At 40.9% G+C, this 25,626-nt stretch overlaps 1 protein-coding gene across 2 annotated transcripts in view; it reads right to left on the reverse strand.

Moving 5' to 3' along the window:
* Window positions 1-25,626, reverse strand: part of Plcb4 (phospholipase C beta 4) — a 304,729-nt gene that overhangs the window by 56,696 nt on the left and 222,407 nt on the right. For both annotated transcript variants that reach the window (XM_035446711.1, XM_035446712.1), the window contains 11 exons: window positions 25,356-25,464; window positions 21,475-21,685; window positions 19,214-19,307; window positions 16,943-17,022; window positions 16,366-16,450; window positions 14,100-14,190; window positions 13,112-13,207; window positions 8,625-8,725; window positions 2,611-2,752; window positions 1,796-1,880; window positions 1,335-1,459 (listed from right to left, as the gene is read on the reverse strand). In XM_035446711.1, coding sequence (XP_035302602.1) covers window positions 1,335-1,459; window positions 1,796-1,880; window positions 2,611-2,752; window positions 8,625-8,725; window positions 13,112-13,207; window positions 14,100-14,190; window positions 16,366-16,450; window positions 16,943-17,022; window positions 19,214-19,307; window positions 21,475-21,685; window positions 25,356-25,464 — 1,219 coding nt within the window. The remainder of the gene's footprint in view (window positions 1-1,334; window positions 1,460-1,795; window positions 1,881-2,610; window positions 2,753-8,624; window positions 8,726-13,111; window positions 13,208-14,099; window positions 14,191-16,365; window positions 16,451-16,942; window positions 17,023-19,213; window positions 19,308-21,474; window positions 21,686-25,355; window positions 25,465-25,626) is intronic.

A 25,626-nucleotide genomic window follows, 5' to 3' on the forward strand; every position in this document is an offset into this window, starting at 1 on the left:
TTGGGTAACAACCACATAAAATTGATGGTTTATCTGTGTGAGACTTAGAATTCCTCTCATAGGGCTACCCAGGGAGGGCCTGAGTTATCCGTTTTCTCCTGTAGGCAGAGAAACTTTTTTCTTTCTTCTCATAAAGAAAGATAAAAATGGGTAAATGAATTTTTTTGTATTCTTCTCAGAGGAAAATACAAGGCTGCTCAAAGCATGAACTGCTTTAGGATTATGCTGTCCCTTATCGTGGGCTCACTGGCTTACTAGAAAACAGCTTGAGTCATCGGTAAGTAAAAGCAGCCGCATCTGACCTTGCTAAAAAACACTAGAGATTCTATCAGACCTGCATATAGACTCTTCCAGAAAGGACTGTTGGGATTCCAAGCAGTGATATATCCGTAAGGAACCCCGGGCTCCAGGGAGGCTCCCTCAGAGGTGAGAATCATAGCCAGGTCACGTTCATGCCAAAGGGAGGCAGAACAAGGACAGGAGATTGGACAGGGGTCCCCGGGGTAGATGCATGAGAAAAAGAAGTGGCTCTACTGTTGGAAAGTACTGGGAGGCGTCCTCTTAAAGCAAGACTAAGAAGAAAAGAGTTGACACTTAAATATTTTACTTCTATTTTGTTTCTACCAATTTTAAAAGCCATGCAGAAGAATGCATCATATAAAGCAAATATGGTTTGTGCCATTTGTCTATTCTTGTGCCTATTCTTATTTCACTATTTGGAGTCACAGGATTATGGCCAGAGGCTCCCAAGCAAACTGAAAATTTGTACATGTATCAAAAATTAGTCCTTTCAGAAAAGAAAAAAGAATCACTTTGTATTGGAAAGCTGCCCGTGAATAGCCTCTGGAGGACCAAATGACAGATTAGTCCTTCTGACAACATCTAACTCTTCATGTAGCACCTCACAGAGTTTTTCCTATCAGTCTGTGGTTTTACAGTAAAGAGCTACTGCCCCTGGTGTTTGCTGGATGGCCACAGTGGTCAGGGTACTTTCCAAATGGGGAAAGAGTCTCAGATACACAAATGTTTCTTACTAGATTCCATTGAGAAACAAAGACAGAAGAAGGAAAATTAGACACATTTTCGAATAGGAACTACTGTTTAGCAGCCGAGTCATAGCATTGATGAGAGGGATTAAAACTGAAATATTATCCTCTAGTATGGCTTCATTGGGGTTTTAATCTTTTACTATTAGATAAAGCCAAGGAAGCAATGTTTTGTTACATGACAGCTTCTTAAAAAAAAAAATGCCTCAAGCAAATGGAGGCAGCTGCTGGGACTGCCCTGTCCCAGTGTTCTTGTGGAATTTGGGGTCACTGGACATTAGCTCCTACCTGGGGTTTGATAGTTCAGTGAAACCATCTGGCAACCAGCGTTCCAGAAAATCTGAGGCATGTAATTACTGGAATCAACTCGGCCTCCCTTGGGGTAAATGCGGCTCATTTGTCGCTTATTGTAACTGGGTAACTTATTAAGGAAATCCAAAAGCAGCCTAGACAAACACAACAAAGAACTCAAACAGTGGTGGTGTGGGACAACAATGACACACAGGTAGATAATATAGGACAAATCCCATTATACATGACCTTCAGAGGAAAATCACAGTCACAGTGTGGATTCTAGCTGTCATCACAGCTGCCATGATCTTCTTTCACACACCTAATTTTATTAGCACTACAATAAAAGTTATACAGAAAAACCTACATATTAAAATTACATATAGCTGCTAATGCATTGTAAAGATGCCGGCTGCTCTTAAACAGTACCATTCATCCCATTTAGTACATTAGGATACTTTACAAATTCAATCGCGTGTGTCTTCAAGTAGCCCAGGCCAACTGACTCATTAAAAGAAGACATGTTATAATGAACATTGCGCTCTGGAAAAGAAAAGCAAAGATATACTCAGAAACTCAGCCATCAAACCCCTAAAAAAAGCAAGCAGCCAATACAATCATACCCTAAATCTTACATCCCAAATCAGGAAGTGTGTGTGGCCCATTCTCCATGACTGGGCCAGTTGCTCTGAGTTTCATTAACACTGTGTGCATATGGTGAATTAAATGTGGAATAATTAAACAAATGATATAGTCATTGTTATAGTCACTGCTGAGATACGTAGTTTTTGATAATAATGGACTCTACAGACATGGTTGGAAAATATTCTAACTACTTTTGAACCCTCTTTTGTGAGGAACCAGCTTTGAATAGGTATTACATACCACAGAATATCAAATCTTATTCCCCCATCTCAAGGCTACATTGTATCCACTGACTAACTTCTCCTCACTCTCTTGTGGCCAGAGATTATATAATACACAACACAAGAATCAAGACAGATACAATACTTCATAAATATTATAATATAATGTGTCATAACAAAGTAAATAAAGAAGCCTTATGAAAGCATATGGAATGCTACAAGCTAGCAAGTCATGGTCTTCCACAGCCACCTTGTGGATGATGCAGAGAATGACAGCACAATACTATCTCAAAGACAGGACCATATATGGTCCATGAATCAAGGAAAACGTCAATACGTCAGGGGCGAGCCAATCAATGTAACACAGAAGCAGACAGAAAGCTATTGCATTTAACCTGTAGTGTTACCTTCAGCCACATGGAAACCTTGAAACTTCACAGGCTGGGCGTAGTTGATCATTGTGGACAAGTACGGATGGATGTTCGTAGTAGCACCTACATATTTATAAGATGCCATCCAAGCCTGCTCATCTTCTACAGTGACCAGGCCCTGTGAGTACAAGCATATGCCAGTTTAAGTTGATGACTTTAAAGGGACTCATGGATTTAGCTTTAGGCATCCTTTCTAGAGAGCATTTGCATATATGTATCAATATATGCAAATGTAAAATATGTTCAAATGTAAAAGACCTTATTGTTCTCTTAAAGCATTACTTTAATATTCATAGATCTACTTTATGCAAAAGGAGGTAACCTGAAGACATCCATCTTATCCGTTAGATTTTTCAAAGAACTTTAAAATATCCAAGAAATTGTACTAGGGTCTCATGACAACACTGACAATGATAGCAATATTACCATTCAAACTGATGCACAAAACTCAAAATGAATGGCTATCCAGCATTTAGTGTATATCAAAATCACCCATAGGCTTTGTGGGCACAAACTCTTGGGCCCCACTGGAAGAGATCTGCTGGGGGAGGTCCAAAGGTTTGTCACTCCACAGCCAGTTTTCAGGCACGGAAGAGCAGGCCTGGAGATCACACTTTACAGTAGAACTCTTCTAGAACTTTCGCACACATATACATGGTTTAGGTATTTGTATCAAAGCATTTACTATTCAAAGAACTAGATAACTTGCTACATAGGATGTATTACTTTGTACAGAGAAAACCAAAACTATTCTCTTTATTTCTTAAGAACTCCAAGCAAAATGAACACAATCAACAACAACAAAATAATGCCCCACAAGTGGTCAGTATTTTTGTTGTTGTTGTTGAGAACTATAAAGTTATTTTCTTTGAAGAGATGCAATCTATGAAGAGAAACAGCCTGTATACAGAATGAGTACATAATCGTCGGTCATACTATTTTTTAAATCTTCGCTGATGACTTAACCTCTGAATCTTTGATATCAACCTGCTTTTCCTACAAAAGCCTGTGATAGGTCTTGTAAACATGCAACTTGCTTTTGTTTCCATCTTTTCCCACATAGGGTAATTCTACCCACCACCCTAAATGCCAGCATGAGCCACATCTGTTTGTCTCATGTGTTTCAGGTTAATAACACAGTGCTATGTGGTGGAACTGGGATGGAGTCCTGTCTTGCTGCCTGTGGGGCCCTGTTGCATTTGGACATATCCCTTCTCTTCCTATTGAACTTGAAGGGTTATGGCATGTATCAACGTTTATCATGAGGATTCTCATTAGTCACAAGGCAAGAATGAGGCTCTGGGGACTAAAATCATTCAGTTAATATATGGCAAACATCAATGGGTCAGTCTGTGTACGGCTGGCCCTACCATCTTATGGAAATCCAGTCTAAGTACTGGGTTCTCATAAACACAGGAAGGTAGGTATCCCTTAATGACGAATAGTTGGGAAATAAGAAGACATATCACTCTAAATGCAGCAGGGCCCCATGGACAGCAAGGCGGAATTTCCTGTACTCTGAATTGTGAGAATTCAGGGACAAGGCAATTCTGCCTGTGACTGCCATCATTTTCCACATTATACAATAAAACACACGCATAAATTCGAACATCATGAAGAACTTTGAAGAGTATAAAAGAAAATTAAAATGTAATATTCTTTATTTTTCACAATAAGGCCAGTGTCTGATACCATTGAATGAAGACCCTATAAGGTATGCAGTGTGAAACTAACCTTTCATAATGTCAGGATCCTCAGAACCAAGACCACTTTTCTACTACGCTATGATATGGCTCTGCTGCACTACTGGTCATTTTTATGTTCATGTGTAATATGTTAATGATTATGTAACTTTTTCCTTTGACTGAAATCTCATTCCATATAAGGAAATATCTTGCGGTATTAGACACTTACTTTGAGGAAGATTGTCTTATCTGCCTTAGTTATGTTTTTAAATCAGATTTAATAGTTTTATTGGTATGATTTTTTCCTTTTAAGTCTTATAACAAGATGAATCAGACATGTCAGTGTTACACCTGGAAACACTACTCGTGATATTGCATGGGCTAGGAAGATTACCAACACTTAGTAGAAGATGTTAAATATGAGAAGGCCACATGTGCTTGAGAAGTATTTTGTTACCTTTTTGTTGTTTTCATGTTCAAGGTCATCTGAGGTCTAAATTAGAGAAAGAAAATGATTTGTTTACCTCTCTAAAGGGCAAATTTCCAAACTTATAAGCCCATACTTATGTAAGTGAGCATATATGAACTTTTTATTCCGCTTGTTTAGATGGTAAATTATTGATGACATAAAGCCATGATTAAAAACAAATACTTCATATATGCTAAGCTCACAGACAGTGAACTTACTTTAGAAGTTTTAGTTTTGACACTTCCCTCCTCTGTTGACAGTCTTCACTTAGATGCTTCACTACAAGGTTTTCACTAAGGATTAAGGCATGAAGATTGAAAATGGATTACCAATGTGGCCACCTTCCCTTAAATGTAAAGGGAAGCACAAATGGTCATTTTCAGTGACCCTGCCATGAACTCAATGTTTGCAGCCCCACCAAAAGCATATGGTGAAACCTTAATTCCAGTGTGATAGATTGATGATTCCCAACTTAATGATGGCTTGATTTATGGTTTTTTGTTTTGTTTTATGAGGGTGTGAAGTGATAATCATTCAGTGGAAACTGTATTTTCAGTTTGATCTCTTCTTGGCCAAGGATACACTGTTTGGTATCCTCTTGTGATGCAGGACATTGGCTCCTTGTCAGCCACATAATCCCAAGGGTAAATGACCAGAACGCAACAGTATACTACATTGCTAAGCTACACTGTTCAACCAGTTAAGTGTATTGGATGCATTTTTAACTTACATTTATAACATTTTAGAATGTATTTGTTGCATGAAAAATAAAAGACCCAGAGTCAGATATTGGGGTTCAAACTTCTAGCTGGAGAATAGAAAAAGCAAAGTATTGGGGCACTAGCTCTTACCACTATCTCAGGCTGAAAGGGTTGATCCTCTGCCTCTTCTCAGCATGGCTGGAGAATGCTAAGACTTCAGTGTCTTCCTATCCTCCTTAAGACTGAGCCTTCCTATTTTCAGTGTGGCGGAGAATGAATGTCTCATCTTCAGTGTGTCTGGAGAACGAATGCCTCCTACTGAACACTGAAGACCCTGCTTCTATCTTTTATACCGTTCTAATGCTGGAATTAAAGGTGTGATCTGTTACTCTTTTAGACTGATTGAATCACATGTATCCCTGGGTGGCCTTGAACTCAGATTTGTCTACCTCTTAATCCTGAGTCCTAGGATTAAAGGTGTGTGCCTGGCTTCTATGGCTTGTGACTGACTTTGCTTTCTGAATCCTCAGGCAAGCCTTAATAAATCATAAACAATATATCACTACATATTTATCATAATCACACTCTAAGTCAAGACATCAGAACTTGGAGATGGGGCTTGTGGGAGGTAATTAGGTCATAGGGTGGAGTCCTCATAGTAGGGTTACTGCTCTTATGGGAAGTGATAAGAAAAATCTTACTTTCCCATTTTCTTTTCACAGTGGCAAGATACAACCTTCAAGAACATATTGGCTGGCACCAACCCAGAAAGCACCAAGAAATACATTTTATGTATTTGAATCAATCAGTCTGATACTTTTGTAATACTAGCCTAACCACTAGCCCACCCTAAGACAGAACTGATGGAGACTGTGTAATATATCAACAATCTTGAGTCTTGGTGGCCATCTATATTCTCAAAGTCCTCTCAATCCCCTGTTATCAGAAATGATAATATTTCTTTGACTTTTCTCTCAGACAAAAAAAATCTATCTTCCTACCACTAAACCCTCCTAAATTACATTTTTGCCCACTGTCTTCACAAAGCAAGTAACCCTACTCTACCAAGGACTACACGTTCACATAGCTATGATCTCATCTACTCTAACCTTCTCAAGGAGTTCCCAGGCAGCTAGTGCTCTTGCATTAAACATCATCTGGATTCTAAAAGGGCATCCCTTCCATACCTTACGCCCACTACTTGAAGTTCCTTTCAGGGCAAAACTCTCAAAGGCAGAGACAATGCCTGTTCTTTTCTGCCTATCTGTTCCGCTGCTCCCTTTACTCCAAGCACTCTACTGAAACTTCTCTTCAACTTGCCAGGGATCTCCATGCCACCACCAATCTAGTGGACACAAGTCTTCGCATCCAATCACTCAACAGCATTCAAAGCCCATAACTGTCCTCTTCTCCTTTGTGTGGCTGCCAGCGAAGCCTTTATTTCTCCTTCCTGGATCCTCTCCTGTCAGCCCATGTTTGACTAGGGCTCCACTCAGGCCTTCCTTTTTAACTCTCGTGACTCATACCTGCTATTTTCAGGACTTCAAAATTATCTCTCAAACTTACATCTCTTGTTCCGCCTCTCTTCAATATACAGGTGCTGGTTATATGAGTGATGATGATAATGATAATGAGGATGAAAGTAATGGCAGCATAGCAGAACTACTAGCCTTACAGGGGTTACCATGTATATGGCACCTCGGCAAGTTCATTTAATCTTTGGTGAGTACCTGATGAAACAGGCTGTTACCCTCAGTTTTCAGATAAGGAAACAAAGCAGAGAGAGGTTAAACAACTTACCCATGGTTATATAGGACGTGAGGCCAGAGAATCAATTCTCCTCTTAGTACTTCCACTGGAATAGCTAATAAACATCTCCAGTTGCCTGTCCCATTTGAAACTGTGGAGTCCTTTCTCATGCAGTGCTTCCCACTCCAGTAAACAGTACCACTACCCTGCTTCTCTAACAAGGATTCAAGGTCATCTTGCTTCTCATTCTCTCACCTTCATTTTCAACCCTCCATCGGAAATCTGAACCATTGTTTATTTCCTTCATACCCAGTGGAACATTCTGTCCTCTCCCTTTCTAGTTTAACCACTAGAGGCTCTTTCTGACCAATTAAAAGCCCATTCTCTATGTTTTCTAAACTTCTACTCCGACTTTTCTCTAAATAAGAGTCCACAAAGGGACCACCATAATCTTCTATTAGATTACAGTTTCTCCCCCTTTTAAAGTTTTTATGTGAGACAAACTATGTTTCACATAAGTTTTTAATATCTCTCAGAAACTTCCAAACTTTTAAAGTATTTGATTCTCTCCCAGTACATCTCATCTTTCTCTACTCTACCCGCCATTCACTCTCCTACAATCATATCATCCTTGCTCTTTACTGTGGTCCCCCTCTGTGGAATATTCCTCTCCATCTCTCTGGAGAGTGAAATCATCTTTCCCTTTTGGGTTCTGGTCTCCTTCTTCCTGTCACCTCATTTTTTCATTATTCTCTACTTTAGTACTCATTTTTGCTTTTACAGTAGTACCAGCCACACATTGAACAGTGTGGCTCTTCACTCTCTGTTTCCCATCCCTTCTCCTAACTATAGGAGACCTATAGAAGCTACCAAAAGGCAAAAGGAACGTACATTTTGACCTGTTTAGAGAAGTATGGTCTAGCAACTACTAGGACTCTAATAACACTATTTTCTTAGCTTAATGGCTGGAAACCTTCTATACTTTTGTTGGGATAAATTTTCTCACCAGTTGGACCAACTCTGTATTGAGGCTTTGATTTGGAATGCTCAGTGTTAATTTTCCTAATGGTTCCAACAGGCTAACCTTTGGCTGTAGGATACTGTATCCTTACCCACCAACTATACTTCCATAAATAGTGGTATTTATAAAAGTCTGACCAAAGTGGCTAGCAGCCAGTAGAGGGTAAAATTAATAAGTAATTTAGAGGTCCTTTAAAATGTAATATTGTGAGTGTGCCAAATTCAGGCCACACAGCAGAGAGATTTGTCCTATATAATTAGAGGGAAGACACAATACCTGTTTCTCCTGTGGTTGGAACAGCCCAAAAATTCCACAAAATTACCATTCTTAAAAATAAAGAAGAATAGGGACACAAAGCCTCTGACCTTCTTGACGCTGTTTGCAACTGCTTCCTTGTGACTGAAGTCATCAGCAGATAGTTCACTTCCAAATTTGTACTCAGGGTGGGCTTCTTCTTCTTGATCAGCTGCTTAACAGACAGAAAAAGAAAACGACTATGAAGCTAATGTACTCCCAGTCAGACCCTGCCCCAAATGCCTGGGAAAACACGAGAGAAGGTTCCCATGACCTACAGCATGTAACCAGGATTTGGAAAACACCCACTGTCACTAAGGAGTCTGTTTCATTTACAGGTGCACTAAAGAATGAGAGCTCTTATTTTATTGCGTTACATGCTGACAAGGCAGTGATACAAACTGTCTGTATTGTAGCTAGATATACAATGGCATAGTTATTATTAATGTTTTTCTTGTTAATTCATTCCATAGTTTCTGCAGTTTGTCTTACTGGAGTATAGATCAGTAATGCCATACATGCATTCAGTTAACTTCTTTGGAACTTAAGCTGAATTGAAGAACCTTTTCTAAATTTTAGGATTATTGTTTTGTTAATATATATATATATATATATATATATATATGCACTTTATTTAAATATTGTTTTATATTATTTTTTAAAATCTGAAAAATCCAATTGTTATATAGCATATATTCAAAGACAGCCACACTGATATCTGACCTGTCACTTACCTGCTCTCTTGAACATCGATAGCCCTAGGACTGCTCTGATGAACAAAGTAGAGACTAAGAGATACTCCAGATCCATGCATAGCTCTGTTTTTTTGTTCAACTGTTTGTTTGGTTTTTTGGCTTTTCTTGACAGGGTCAGCCCTAGCTGTCCTGGAACTAGCTCTGTAGACCAGGCTGGCCTCGTAATCACAGAGATCCACCTGCTGCTGCCTCCCAAGTGCTGGGATTAAAGGTATGCACCACCACCACCACTGCCTGGGCCCATGCATAGCTCTTAAATAATATGATAGCTCCTACTTCCTGCGTCTAGGACCCAGGTTCTTAGATGCTACAACTCAGCCAACGTGTTGTGAGATGCTGAAACTACATTGGTGCCACAAGGGGACATTGCTCAAAAGATCTAACTGAGATCCACAGATAGTTAAATTTATGAGCAACCTTGTCTAACTTGTCTATAAATCTCAAGATAATGCCAAATCCTGATGTTCACCTGCTGGCAAATGTATGAAAACCCCAAGGAAAAATAGCCAATTGAACCCCAGTGGCTCACAAAAATCATAAAAGGTAATTATAAACCACAGTTTTAAGCCTCCAAATTTGGATGGTGCAATATTTAGTAAGATATAACCATTATATGAACTAACTGAATAATGCCAGAAATCTTTTCTAGCTGGCAGTTCCTCTCTGCCTTCCTTTACCCAGAATTTTCCTAGTCTGGTAGCCCTGCCTATGCTTCTTGCTTGGCTACTGGCCAATTAGCATTTTATTAAACCAATATGAGTGACAAATCTTTACAGTTAACAAGAACATTATCCTACATCATTTCCCCCTTTTCAAAACAGAACCCTGAATCTAATCTTGTTTAGCTTTTTTTTTTTGACCATTATCCATAACAACTTGTAACCTCACACTAAACAAAAACAAACATCCATAATCCATTTTTGGGGAATGTGGACATAGTTTTCTAGCTTGGCCTTTTTGACCCTACAAGGCACAGAGAAACATAAGAAAGTCAGATGCTATGCTTTTTTTTTTTTTTTTTCCTGGGACTAGAGCTAAACCTGATTTATTAATGGGAAATCTCTCACAGTCAGGGTCTTTAATAAGGGACAGTGAGTAAGATTAAATAATTCTGACAGTTTTTAGGTTTAGCCTATGAATCTAATCTCCTAAAATCAGACATAGTTCAGATGTGTGGATAACAAAGTTTCTATAAGTACTTAGTCCCAAGTCAGTCTATTCACCCATGTCTCTGTTACGTCAATTCAAGTTCAAGTCATTTGGGAAGATAATTGTCAGGATACATAATCAACAGGTCATTACCTGAAAACATTCCCAAACTTTCAAATGCCCCATGGATTAATTCATTACTAATTATTATATACTTATTTTTCAGTGCAGGGAAGTAAACCCAGGGCTTTGCTCATACGAGGCAAATATGCTACTCCTGAGCTACAACTTAAGCACCAATTCTAAACAAGACATGATGGCTGGCTATATAGAGAAGGTAAAATAGGGATGGTAAATCTTCAAGTATTTTAAGTAAGGCTGCCAGGAAGTCTGGTGAGAAAGTTTCTTACATTCTAGGCCTGTGCTGTGTCACTGAGTTATACCCAGTATAGCTCATGAACTAAGTAATTAATTTTTTAAAAAAAATGTAATACATGCTTTGACTGTCAAGTTCACTTTGTACACATCAGCCAGTCATTTCATTAGGGCTCTCTTACCCTCTTACCCTATGTTCCTTGTGTCACTACTATTGAAATACCCCTGCCCCTTAGCTCTTAAGTTTGCCTCCTCCTCCGGTCGGCAGCTGATGGGGGCGCGGCGGATGCCTCGCTCCTGCGCCTCCCCGATCTCCACCCCCGCCGGCCTCCACTTCCCGCCGCCGCACGTCCGGCCGCCGGTTCCCTCCAAAGCTGGTCCACCCCGGCGGGGCCCCCGCGCCCCCTGCCCGCCCGCCTGGCACCGCGCCCCAGGGCTGGGGCCGAGCAAGGAGCCCGCGAGGAGGCCCGAGGGCGAGCACCAGGTGGGCCGGCACGAGGGCGAAAACCAGGTGAGCCGGCCTGGGGCCCTGCCCCCGCGCCCCCGCCCGATGAGAAACACTCCGTCCCAAGGTCTCCGCCCCCAAGGTCAGCCATCTGGACTCGGAGGGGGGAATTGAGTCAGTTGTACCAGACACCAGACCTTGAGAATATGCTGGTCTGGAATGGCTCTGTGCCTCATTTGAACCATCCAATAGAAATGACTCTGTATTTCACCTCATTTGAATGACTCTATACTTTGCCTCATTTGAATAACCCTGAGTAGCGCCTCATTTACATTGACCAATGGGAATAGCTCTGTACTGCGTCTCATTTGAATTATCCAATAGAATCCCTGCTTCTCGCTTGCGCTTCTTGCTATATAAGGACCCCTCTCCCTTGGCTCGGCGCGCTTGGCCTCACAGAAGCTAAGTCGCCCCGGGTACCCGTGTCTCCAATAAAGCCTCTTGCAGTTTGCATCCAAGTTCGTGGTCTCGCTGATTCCTGGGTACGGGTCTCCTTCTACGAAAGTACCTCCACGGGGGTCTTTCACTATCAATAACAAGACTGAAGTTCATGTTTTTCTTTATAGGAAAAGATTAAGGATCCATTCAACCCTCGCCTACTATACAAATGATTCAAGGCCAAGTCTCTGTGAATCATTTCTGGAAAGCTCAGTGCACAGTGGGAAGGGAGACTACTAAGCTACTACCATCCACTGTCCAGATAAACTGCCAACAACAATATCTGAAGAAAATACCAACCCCCCAAAAAGATTAACACTAATAAAAGAAGTACTCCTGAATATTAAGCAAGATAATGCCATCACTATTCAAATGAATTCATTAAGAGATTACTCTTAAACCCACAGGAACAGTTGGCCTGAACAAGGGAGAGCACATCGACCCCAGATGCTGTCCAGGAGGCCAGTACAAGACTGATCCAGACCCCTGAACATGGATGTCAATAAGGAGGCCTCTGCACTCCAGGGAGCCTCTGGTAGTGGATTAGTATTTTTCCCTGGTGCAAGAAGGGACTTTGAGAGCCCATCCCATATGAAGGGTTACACTCTGGCCCTGGACACATGGGGAAGGGCCCAGGATCAGCATAGGAAGACTTGGTGGACTTTGCAGAGCCCCTGTTGAGGGCCCTACCCTGCCTGGGGAGTGGTGGGTGGATGGGGTGGGGGGTGGGCTGGGGGTGGGGGAGGAAGTTTGGGGGTGAGGGGAGGGAGAGGGAGAAGGGACTTGTTGTTCCCTAACTAGAACTAATAAAATAAAATAAAAAATAAAAAAGAGATTACTCTTTTTATTTCTAATATAAACATTTTCATAACATGTAGCTTGAAATGACAACTCTACACTGTGTGTGTGTGTGTGTGTGTGTGTGTTCATGTGATGTCTGTGTGGAGGATGTTTATGTGTGCTACTGACACTATGTGAAAGAGATTGTGTATGTGCCCACAGCATGCATGCATGTGAAGGTCACAGCATACATTCATGTGGAGGTCACAGCGTACATACATGTGGAGGTTAGAAGACAACTTTGGTTGTCAGTCCTCATCTTCCACCTTGTTTTGAGACAGGCTCTCTTGGTTGTTTTCTACTGCTTTTGTCAAACTAGCTGGCTCACGAACTTGCAGAAATTCTCCTGTCTGTACTTCCCATCTACACTGGCATTGGAGATGGTCATGGTAAGCATGTGGCTTTCATGTGGCTTCTGGGTATTCTGACTTAGGTTTTCATGCTTGCATGATAAGCATTTTACCCATGAAGCCATTTCCCTGGCCCCACAACTCACCATTTTCTATCTCCTCTTCATTGTCATCTTCTAAGATGTTAGCTGGGGCAGCTGATTCTCCGGCTTCCATCATGCTTTTCAAAGCTTCAAGCTGCTCTATTTAGTAAAATCAAACAAGGATATGTGAGATCGCTTATACAATGTGGGATTTAAGATGAACACTGAGGATGGGAAAAGGTATCATGTCACATGGGCACCTACAGCTTGTGTCTGTGTAAGAATTGTGAAGCCAGCATGTTACATACACAGCAGGAAAACTTACTGGACCACAGGTAAATCCCCTCCCATTTCCGATTGCCAGGTTTGGAGAAGCAATCAGTATGTAAAGATAGATATCAAATGTTCCCAATTTAGAGAACCAAGATTTAGGAGCAACGCCAATGACATGGTAGAAAACTGGCATGCGTGCTAGAGATCAACAGAGCTATAGGAGGAGAGTATTTGCAAGTAATACGACTGTGATTATTATCCTGGTAAATAAAACACTAGAAGCAAGTAGGAAACAAATTTCTCTACATTTTAGAAGTGGAGAAACACATAAAGGGGTGAAGTGTAATATACAATTAAATTGTCAAAAGCAAAACAAATAAAAATAAATCACATTCTTTTCTTTTAGGAAAACATACATGTCAAAGGTGGACCGTAACCAGCACTATGAATATTCTCGGAGAAGAGATTTTTAGAAACCACCAATGTGAGTGTAAATTAATTCAACTTTTATGAGTGAAACTGTGACAAGACCCATAAAAATACAAACACTGTTTTTCCTTTTTCCTTTTCCTTTTGTATTTCAGCATATGAGCGCATGAATTGGTGCTTCCCACTGCTTGGACCCATTGTAGAGACAAATGGGATGCAGTGACACAGCCCTGGAAAGTGAATGTAATATCGATATCCTACCCTTCCCTTCTCAAATCTGCAAGCAGTTTTAAATCACACTTCACCCGGACAGCTACGCTGCCCAAAGATACATGCGCATTTGACTTACTTTTTTCAACTTCAGGTTTCAGCCTTTTATTTTTGATAAGTATTTTTCTTTTGAGGTCATTGGGGGATGGCAAAGGCCTGCCTGGTTCAAGCTGGAGACAGACAGAAAGAGCTGTTAGTGACTTCTCTCTTCTTTTTCCAGTCCTGGCGAGACCCAGAGGCCTGAAGTCATACCAGCCCATGTCCACTAGGTGTCAGTCTGCACAGCTCTGCTTTCAAACCCTTCTCACTTCACCCGGTCCAAGTGATTGAAATAACACTGCAGGTTTGGAACCCCTAATCTTCTGGGGTGTACAACAGACCAGACCCGACTTCCCTAGTAGGGTAGGGTCTGACCTGAGTGATGCTGGGGGATGCCAGTCCTGCTGTATGGTAGGCCTTTCAAATTTCAGGTCCATCATAAAGTAGCACTTGAAAGGCCCTAGATCGCCCTCCATCTGCACCAGATCATAGACTAAGCCGGTCTTCTCAATAGACTGACCTGGGATTTTAATAGACTCACTAAAAATGAGAGCTGTTTGAATTACTGGAATGTGAACTTCACTCTGGCTTCATTTGCTTGTCCTTTACCAGAAGTTACGTCTGTTCACGTTATTCTCGGTGATCACATTCACTCCCTACCCACCCAGCTACACTCTTACCTAGGCATCTTCCTACACAGCCATTTATTTCTAAACTTACTATTTTATCCTATGTATGACAAACAAGTCTGTGTCTTGCCTTGTGAAGACCTTTAACAGAGCCCTGCGTGCCACAGGCTGTTGGGTGGGACTGGTCCCTTCCCTGGAGATGTATATGTCCCTTCATTAAGAATATAATGGCCTTTCTCCAAAATCAAGCTTCTTCTCTTGCTCTAGAGAACATGAAGAGGGGCCAGACTAAGGGTTGTCTTTTAGTATGGAATCCCTCAGAATCAGCTTCCTAGACAAGGATTAGTCTACCATAAGTTTATTTGAGAGCTGGCTCTTGCGGACATCAACAGAGGGGTACAAAAATCAGAAAGAGAAGAGAGCCAGTGAAGGGTGTGGTATTTAGATGTGATCACTGTGGGCACCTGAGGGTGGTGCACAGGGAGGTCCTGCTGGGGAGCCCAAGGGACAGAGGAGAACAGGTGTTTAGAAGTGGCCCCTCGGAACGCAGAGTACAGGGACTGGTGGGGGGTGCTCATTCTCAGACCCTCTTGTGTGAGGAGAGCCTCATCAGTGACCAGCAAAAAGCTGTAGACACTGTCAGCCAACAGTCAGGTCAGGGGGTGGGGAAAGAGGAAGTGCTGGGAGGACATGGGCAGCACCTGCCATGATGCTTCAGCAGGCTGCAGAGAGTCAGGTAGGGAACAAAGGATGCAGCCTAGCCTCTCTCATTGTGCTTTCAGCTGCCACACCTGCCTTTGGGAAAAAGTCATGGTTAAACCAGCCAAATTACTCCCGTAGCACAAATAGCATCTCGTCATCTACTGTCCTGTCCTTCTCCTATTGCCTAATGTTCTTATGTCCTCAGGAGGGCCGCATAGCCCGACAAAACACTTTAACTTCAGGAAGCCTTGTCTCTGGTGACATCTTGTTACAGTGCATCTTATCCTCTTGGACATTATGTATCCTGCCAGAAATCCAAGGAACTATTCTGAACAATTTACACACCAGTTCAGACTTCATAAAGCCCTTCTATGCACCACAGACATAGGAACAGCCCCTTTATGAAGAATCGGGCAGCTATACAATGAAGCTCAAAAAAAGCCATGTGACTTTGCCTAAGTATTTATTTTGGAGTTGGGAACTTGAACTTTGGAGCTTATGACATCAGTTTGGAGCACTTCCCACAGCAACAGGCTCCCAAGAGATCTGCACCCTGGGTGCACATTTGTTTACCTGGAGGGCTTTAAAAATACACCTGCTTGTGCTGGGCCAGTTAGGAACAAAACAACATCTTAGGCTGGGCCCTAGCACAGGTGTTTTTGCAGGTGTCTGAAGTGACGCAGTATGTGGCCAACACTGGGAAGCACCATGAAGCCTGCCTGGACTCTTGGGTTGGAAGCTTTATGGAATTTAAAACATGAGAGCCCAAGAGCATCCAGATGAAACCGAGTTACATGTTTACTTTATGCTCCTCTCGACATCCTTCTGAAGCAAGATAAAAGCTTTTTGTACCAGAGAATCTAAATAAATATGAAAATCCTTAGTATTCGTCCTCCAGTGCTACTTGACCCCTGAAAAACACATTTCAAAACAAACCCATTCATGCTGGAAATATGGTTTGCTAAAAATACATACTGGATGTGACTCCAGTGCTTGTTTCAACAGGAGATCCCCAAATAGATCTTCACAATACTTGGACATCTTGTACTGTTGATATTTGCTGGGGAGAAAGAAGTAGCATTTGTAAATTCAAATGTCCATTAACTCTCCAAGAATGAGATATCCATCCCTATAACTAAAGGCTCCTCCTGCTCTGCAAAGTTCAAGGCTGTTTTCATAACATTAACTGGAGCTACACTCTTAAGTACCATTCAAACTTGAACCGGTGCAACTTAAAATTAAAAACTGTCAAGAAAAATAGAAAAATACCTTCCAAGCTATTGCCAAATTTTCCATCTCAAACGAACTTTAAACTAGGTGTCCCAATTTCTGACCTTTTGTTTGGAGAAAGCATTTCTGAGCCATAAGAAGATGGCTTCTTGCTGGGCAGAGTTGGAAAACTGTTCTGGATGGAGGATTATTTCCTACTTAACCCATCAGAGAGGAAACTACTCAGTTATTAAAACAAAAAAGAATGAGCAGCAGCAGGATAAGGAACCAGAGATTTGAAACACCACCAAGTAGGGACATGGAAAAGACTAAGCTTTTATACCTGCAGTGGTTTTCAAAGGAGAGAATTACAGGGTACTCCGATGTGACAAATGCTGTTTCCTTGATGGCTTGGATTACATCCTTTAAAGACAAAGCGTGTTTATGAGAGGAAAGAACAGATGGATTTAAGGCACCTGATACTATTCAGAGACCACTAACTGAGCACTGCAAGAAAATCAGCTTCAACAGTTTTGACCTGGAGAACATATCTGCAGAGATACCTCCCCTGGGGAGACACAAGAGGTTTAGGACATTGCTTTTCAAAGCTCTCTTTTATTTCTCTAGTGCTATTAAGTGACTTGAGTGGCCTGCCAGTTCTCCCTGACAGTGTCTGGAGCCAGGGACTCTGGTCCATCTCACCAGGTTTCTGCAGTACTTGGGTTCAAATCCAGGGCTCAGTGCATGCGAAACAAGTGCTTAACCACTAAACCATGCCATTAGCCCCCATCACTCTCCTTGAGGAGAACACTAACTTTGTACAGGAATTTTCATCAGAAACCAATCTTCAGCTGGTCCTGCATCTGAGAAAATGTGTTAGCAATATCACAAAGATTTCAGAAAGCTTCAGATTGGCCTTCTTCTGAGTTTAGAGTCATTTTGGACTGTAGGTTCAGCATGCTTTGGTGATCTCAGCGTACTGTGTGTGACAACTACAATATCCATTATTTCGTGGGAGCCTAGTGAGCAGTGGATCTCCTCTGTGGTCAAGTAACATGTGAAGCAAAACAAGAGAGGGCTCTGACTTTAATTTTACACTTATACCTACACCTCCATATACCTTGCATCACATGAAACAGATATCCGACTGTTGATGCGCATGTCTGTTTGAGAAAAAAGGACTTCAAACCAAAGCTTCTATAATCAGAGTATCACACTATAAAATCTCCAAGTTCTACTAGTCTGTAGCTAACCATAGGGCAAGCCACATCACTCAGCAAGTCTGAAAGTATTTTTAGAATAATTACCTATGGGAGTGCAGTTGAAATGATAAACCTGAATAGATACTGTTGAGACATTTTATGAATGCAGCAGTCATTTAAGTATTCTTTCTTAAAGTTTATTCATAGGTAAGAATGACCAAAAACTTGATCATCTAGTGTAAACAGTCAAGAATTATTCCTGGAGGAAAATTCTGCCTTTGCCTTTGGAGTCTGCTTTCCTTATGGGTGATTCTGTTCCATGCTGCATTCTGACTGGGGTCCTTAATTCCATAAAGAGGACACCGCTATTTTTGTCATTTGATGATGATATAAATCCACACTGTCACTTTAATATACTCTTGATTCTTAGGAAGCGTTGATTACAAGTCACCAATACCCTAGCAAAGAGAGCTGATATGGATGGAACTTTCCATGTACAGAATTGAGGCATCTGTGGTTCTGGAGATACAGTGGTGATTTCACAATAGGCAGAGCTAAGAGCCATTGTCCCAGACATTGTTACTATCTCTCCTGACCTACACAAAGCAGCAGGCACAGATGTATCTGACATTAGGCAACACATAATTTCTTACCTGCAGTGCTATACCATGGACATATAGGATCACATGTAGAAACCACTCAAAGGCTCTATGAGGGGTCTTGCTTATAACTACATAATCCTTTTGGTGAGGGGCTTGTGGAAGGCAGATTTCTCACCGGCCATAGTACTTATTGACCATGCTATCTGGTGGTCCTGTGAATTATGGTTCAACCCTTGTTCCAAATCTTTTGAAAATGTGGGGCCCAATTTGTGTGTGGCTTCCAAATTTAGAAGACTTCCTAAAAATCATTCACAATACCAAATTCATTATCTCATTATGATAAGGCTTACTTATCAACTTTGTTTCTCTTTATATGCTACCTTGAAGTCTTTCAGGAATAACAGAAAGCAAGCAAGAAATAGGTAGATATGATTTTTTTAAAAAATGGTTTTGTTTGAGAATAGTTTTCACTATGTTTTCCAAAATCCTGAAATCAAGTAATCTCCCCCCCCCACCCGCCTCAGCCTCTCAAGTAACTAGGCACCCAACTGTGCCAAAAAAATTGTTTTGGAGTAAAACTAGGTAGGCTCTGTCTGCTAAAGGGTTTCATTATATCATAGTTACCTCTTGAAAGCCAAAAAACAAATACCATGAAGAGAATATTATATGACCAATAACATTTTGTCTTGACTTTCTCTTTAAAATGAGAAGATACATTGCTTAAGAAAAAAAGAAAGAAAATTGTTTTCTTGTTTCCTGCATTTGCACAACCATCTGGGAAAGGTATAACCGTGAAAGGTGAAAACCCACCTTAAAAAGGATGTCTGTACACATTGCTTTTCCATGAGTTATTATCGGTTCCTGATCTTCACCTTTTCCATCCCAACAGTCAAGTTCAACACACCTAGAAACACAGTCAAATTACAACACTGAGCCCTTACCAAGAAACTAAGCATAAAGTCAAAGAAACATCAAAATAAGTCACCTTCTTAAGGTCAGAAAACTGAATGAGGAACATGGGTATTTCATGAACGCACAGGTTAAAACTACCTTTCACTCCTCACCCTGTTGTCATCAAAAAACAGGGCTGTGAGTGAGAGACCGAGACTGAATGGATATAATAAGGTGCCTGGTTCTCAATAAAATCATATTTAGAACCAAGTTGCAATAGAGGACAACAGAACATTTGCAATACAGGCCAGGCTTGGGTGATGTCAAAATTTATGTATAAACACACTGCATAGAATGTTACTTTCATTATGTTGGGAAATTTTTTTGAGCTGGGCCTGGTGGCATCCAGGTAATCCCAGTTTATTAAGAGTTTACAGCCAGCTTGGGCAAATAAGTGAGAATCTTTCTCAAAGTAAAAAGTAAAATGAAAGCTTGACATATATCTCAGTAGTAGAATCCTTGCCTAGTGGGCACAAAGCTCTCAAGGCAGTTATTTCTCAGGACCAAGCAAGAAACACTCATGCTTTTTTATGATTCAGACAAAGATATTGAAACAAAACATACCAATGAGGTAAGGGTGGGGTTAATCTCCTTTGTAGCACTTTTGTACACAAAACACAGTGAGCTTAAAAATATTTACAAAAAAATCATAGCAAACTACATTTCTCATTTTTTGTAATATTTTAACCTTAAATACTTGCTTATCTCTATAAAAATCACTTTCAGCGATCTCTACTTACAAAACTAAACTGAGCTTTACATTAAGCTGTCACTTTTTTTTTTTTTAACTCTGATTGTTTTATTTTGGGCAATGGTAAGGATTGAACTCAGGACTTTGCATAGGCTAAGCAAATGCTCTACCACCAGACTAAATTCCTAAGCTTTTTTGTAACATTAAATCAAACTAAATTTGTAACTACCTACAACTAACAGTAAGCCTAATATGGCTTTTTAAAATAAATGTTATTTTCTTATTGTATGACTTTGAAGTCATATTTTAAAATCATAGTAAGTAAATGCGTTTTGACCCCCAAGACGACTGGAGAATTTTATGTGAAACCTTTTCTGAGTTCAAGTAAAATGAATATAATCTATTAAAGAGAAATGTAAATGTCCTTTTAATTCTGATTACTATTTCTGATTGCAGAGAAAAGTAAATTACAATAGTCCTGCCTTATCTATGGTTCAGTTATTTAGAGTCAACACTGATTTGAAAGCAAAGTTCTGTGTTTTAAATTGCATATCATTGTGAGTAGTGCAATGGCATCATTCAACAGTCTAGTGTTCTGCCTAGGAATTGGACCAGTCCAATGCCCAGCACATCACTCTGCATTCACTACTGTAGGGAGACACCTGTAGCCAGCCTCAATAACAGATTATTATATCTTCTTGTATTTCACCTTTATGATTGTTAATTTTGGATATTTTATACTATTAAGTTTTAATCTTCTTTTAAGACTAAAAGGGGAATTGTAGGGAGACACCGTAACCACACCTCCTAGGGGCTGGCTACAGGTGTGCCTGACCAAGCCTGTCAAGATGTGGTCAAGGTGAGAGGTCAGAATGATGCGGCATGGGCTCTTAAGCGACCACGAGCACATGGAACGCCCTCTTCCCCTTCTGCTGCCCCTTCTCTCTAGGCTCCCTGCCTTGCTGCCCCTGGGCACACTCTGGCTTGCATTTGACTGGTATTAATCTGAATAAAGGTATTTTGAATCTACAAGCTTTTTCTATCACACTACCACCTGTCAGCCACTTAAAGGCCTTCCTTGGTGTCAGAATGTCATAGAACTGCAGTGCCTATATTCAAGGAACCCTTACGTTCATAATAGCAGTCACAAGCTGAAAGGTAGTGATGCTGCCAATATCAAAACAGTATTAGAAAATAATAATGTCAATGTTGTTAAGCTCTTTATGCCTAATTTGTAGATAGAACTTGATCACAGGTATTCACAAACTGGGGGAAGAGGGCATAGATAGATAGAACTAGGTATTAGCATTGCTTAGCAGATCCACTGGCTATCTTGGAATACTGGGGATCAGAGGGATAAGAGGAAGACAATGATAAGTCTAAAGGTGCCACATATAGACAAATCAAATCGCCATCTTGAGTTCCAGACCTGCAACCAGCCAGGAGAACTTGTCTGTACATTTCCACTGAAGACTTTCCGCCAAACTGCCGCCCGGTGAGATAGGTGTTGTGGGAAGAACTGATGAAGTAGTGAGCCAGGGGGTGATCCATCTCCTGGTAAAGTTCTAAGCGATCTAGGAAGACTGGGGCGTTTTCATCTGACATGAGATATCTGCAAAACCCATCACTTGATATGAGGCCTGGGGAGAAAAAAATCTGAGTGGCACTGTGGCTCTGAAGAAGCACATCTTACATTTTGCCCAGCCAAGTTGAAGCAGCTTAAAAATAAGAGTAGAAACAACTCCACAGTTTTTCCCAAGAACCTGCACCTTTCAGAACTTGAACAAAAATGCACAATGGTACATTACAAGTAGCAAAGTCTGTGGCAGTCCTCCAAATGAAGAAACTATGCTATGACCCACAGCGATGAGAGACCTCTGTCTGGCTCTGCTACAACCACCCTTGCCTTCTGCCTATCTCCTGGTTTCTCTGGCCAAGTGGGAAACATGTTGGCCCAGGATGATCATGTATGGTAACCGAGAATACCTGTAAGTGTGTGGCATTAATTCTAAATCACTGTTATTCTCATTCGGTTGGAGGAGGGGCCCTTCCTGGAAATGGTTGCCTCTCCAAATTTAAACAATTTAATTTTCACAGTGATCTGAAAGGTAAAGTGTGGAGCTGGGGAGAAACATGGAAACACAAGCCACTGCTCATTTCAGTCACTTTTCTTAAATGGGGCAGGCCCTATGTGGCAACTGCAGGGGCAAAGAGTAGTGTTTCACAAAGTCAGCAGCATCAGCCCTTTGCTTTTTCATATAACCATTTGCAAGTTCTGAAAACAGTTTCATATCTACCAAAAAGCTCTGGACATCATGCACAGCTTGCTTAGGTCGCACAGTTTGCTCCATAGGCAGGACTTTGATGGACTCTAAACACCTTTTAGAGATGGCATCACTGTGCCTGCCTACGGGCTGTACATTTCCATTTTCCTGCTGCCAAATAACAAGAACTACCTTAGTTCTTATAAAACTGTCCAAATGGTTTCTCAGGTTAACTACATGTATGTTTAATCAGATCATTTCCAGTATTTTCAAATTTACAGAATGGTTATACCACTATGTGCATCTGAATCATCCATGCACTTATGTGCATACATGCACACATACATACACACACATACACAGTTTATCATTCACTGAATATATGGTAGTCCACACAGAAATTAATATGTACTGGTTTTTCCAGACAGGGTTTCTCTTTGTAGCCCTGGCTGTCCTGGAACTTGCTCTGTAGACCAGGCTGTCCTTGAACTCAGAGATCTGCCTCCCTCTGCCTCTTGAGTGCTGAGATTAAAGGCATGAACAACCAAATATATATATATATATATATATATATATATATATATATATATATATATCTTGAGTTTGTTTCTGGATATGTAGGCCATTTCTAATTACAACTAAAGCATTACATTCAAAGTTTCTATGCCTCTATCCTTGGCACATACATTCATTCTAACAGCAAATATTTTTGAGACACTGGGATAGGTGCAGAAAAAAGAGCTACATCCCATTTTTACAAAACTCACATATGATGGGTAAGAGAAATAGATAGATTAACAAATAATTATAATGCCATATTGGAAGGACAAAGCTAGAAACATGAAAGCTAAAAATGCATGGTAGAATATTAAATACATGGCCAGAGAAATCTTTTTAAGATTTCATACATGCATAGGGACAAGCCACACAGATACATGGGGACAAGCCACACAAACACATAGGAGAGGGGTTTTCAGACAAGAATGAGCAAATGCAGAGATCTTGATGCAGAAGTGTGTGTTCTCAGTTCACTCAATGAATGCAAAGTGGAATGAACCACATCTGGGGAAAGTGGTGGGCAATGATGCTGGAGAGGAAGCCAAAGGCTGCATCTACTAGGATTTAGTCCTAAGTACTTGAGATTTTTGTGTTGGGAAGCTTCAGTGGGGACAGTGTTCTAAAAGGCTTCCTCTGGCTGCTATGTGGAGCACAGTACTGGATAAAAAGTGGGATAAAGATGTCACAAGCCAATTGGCATTGCCCCTAGAAAGGCACTGTGGGCTTGAATGTCTGAGAAAGTGAAAATGAAGAGAACTGGACCTCGTGTGTTTTGGTGACAGATCATAAAAAACTAGGTGAAAGAAATAAAAACTAGGTGAAAGAAATAAAAAAAATACGGGGTGATTCCAAAGATTCTGACTTGAAAACCTAAGTGAGTAATGCAACCTTTTTATAGGCTGTGAGAGGAAGAGACATGGAGACAGGAAAATCAAAGCATCTTGCAAATGTGCTTGTTCAATATGCAGACGAGCAGGTCTACTGCAGGCCACTGGTTTAGGATAGAGATTAGGACTGGAGGATTTACTCTGGGAGTCATATGTATACAGAAGACACTGAAAGATGCTGGCCTGCATGGATACCTCCCCCACTCCAAGAAGAAAGAATTGAGGACGCAGAGGTCTAACATGAGATGCTTCACCACGCTGACAGTCAGTATTTGGAGACTGTATGAGACACTCTCTAGGGAACAGGCCTGCAAGTGGAAATGCTGAGCTACCTGGGGGGCACATGTATTTAAAATGTGTGTATTTAAAATCCCAGGAGAAATGTCTTTTGAGCTATATTCTTACACTCATTAAGTTCAGATAGGCTTTAGGTTTCTATCATTTGTGAAAGGGAGAAGCTACTTTTTTTTAGGTGGTGTCAGTTATAATTAGACTTGAGAAATAACAAAGACACACATAAATCATTACATTATCACTTCACACAGAAGTTTCACTTGCCTTTCATTGGAACAGACCACAGCTGCCTTCAGGGTGGGTGGGGCCGGAGGCACCTGTCATTCAGTCTTGAATTCTCAGAGTTTGAATGTGAAATGTCCCTTACAGGCTGATGTGTTAGGACACCTAGTCTCTAGTGGGTGGCACTGTTTTGGAGGTTATAGAACCTACTGGAATACGCAGGTCATTGCGGGGATGTCTAGGATCTGGGAATTTCTGCTTGCTAGTCCTGCTAGGATATGACCAGGTGCCTCACACTCCTGACACCATGCTTTCCTACCACAAGAGACTAAAATTTCCTGAAAATGTCAACCAAAATAAATCCTTTCCCCCACCTGAGTTGCTTTTGTCAGGGTATCCTGGTGACCACAAGAAAAAGCTGTGAGAAGCAAGGATAGTGGTGCTTGCCTCCCCACTGTGTTGCTAAGTGCCAGGCTCACAGGCATGCCCCCTGCGGCAGGGATGCCCTGCAGTCTTCTCCATGCTTTTCCTTTGACTAACACTTGGGCAACACATTGTTTCCAAAACAAAATGAAGGGGACAAAGATCCAGGAATAGGGCAACTTGCTAACATGATTCCTTACTATCAGTGTTTTTATCTTCCAACCCAGGGGTCAAACAAGGAATGAGGAAGCACATCAAATAAGTCCTGAGTTATTCAGCTTAGCAAAACATAGGGGACAAAGGAAGGTGCAGGTTCTCACGTGACAGGCAGTCCTTTGAAAGGCTGGACGCAAAGACTGCCCTTTCAGCACTATACAAAATAAAATATTAGCACATAAGCAAATACATAGGGTTATCACAACAATGTTCTCCACAACACAGTACATTTTGTAGTGGTATACTTCAGACAGTGTGGATTCACTTGAAGGAATATACAAATTAAATTAATTGAAGAGCAGGAAGAGAATAAATTAATTACTAATCTTTGGATCTACGGTGCCTCAAAGCGTTTAAGATATTTTAATTAAAATTCAAGGGCTTTGGATATACATATTATTGTCTTAGGAAAACTAAAATTTAATTCTGTTTTTCATTTATATTACCTTTCTTCTTCAAATCTTCATCAGGTTCATACATCTCAATGATCCGCATTGCTCTTTTAGCATCATAAAATGGGAATAAAATCTCATTCAGCCGAGGATCTCGTTGATGCTATGATGAGAAAATAACTCCATTTAGACCCAAGCTCCTCACCCTTGAAACAGGTTTCTATGCATATAATGTAAAACAAGTCTATCTAGACTATCATATTTCTAATTACAAAAATCAGACTTCAATGCCTTCCTAGCTCTCTCCCTGAACTATACTTCAGAA

Source organism: Cricetulus griseus, chromosome 6, assembly GCF_003668045.3.
Source record: "Cricetulus griseus strain 17A/GY chromosome 6, alternate assembly CriGri-PICRH-1.0, whole genome shotgun sequence".
Taxonomy (NCBI): domain Eukaryota; kingdom Metazoa; phylum Chordata; class Mammalia; order Rodentia; family Cricetidae; genus Cricetulus; species Cricetulus griseus.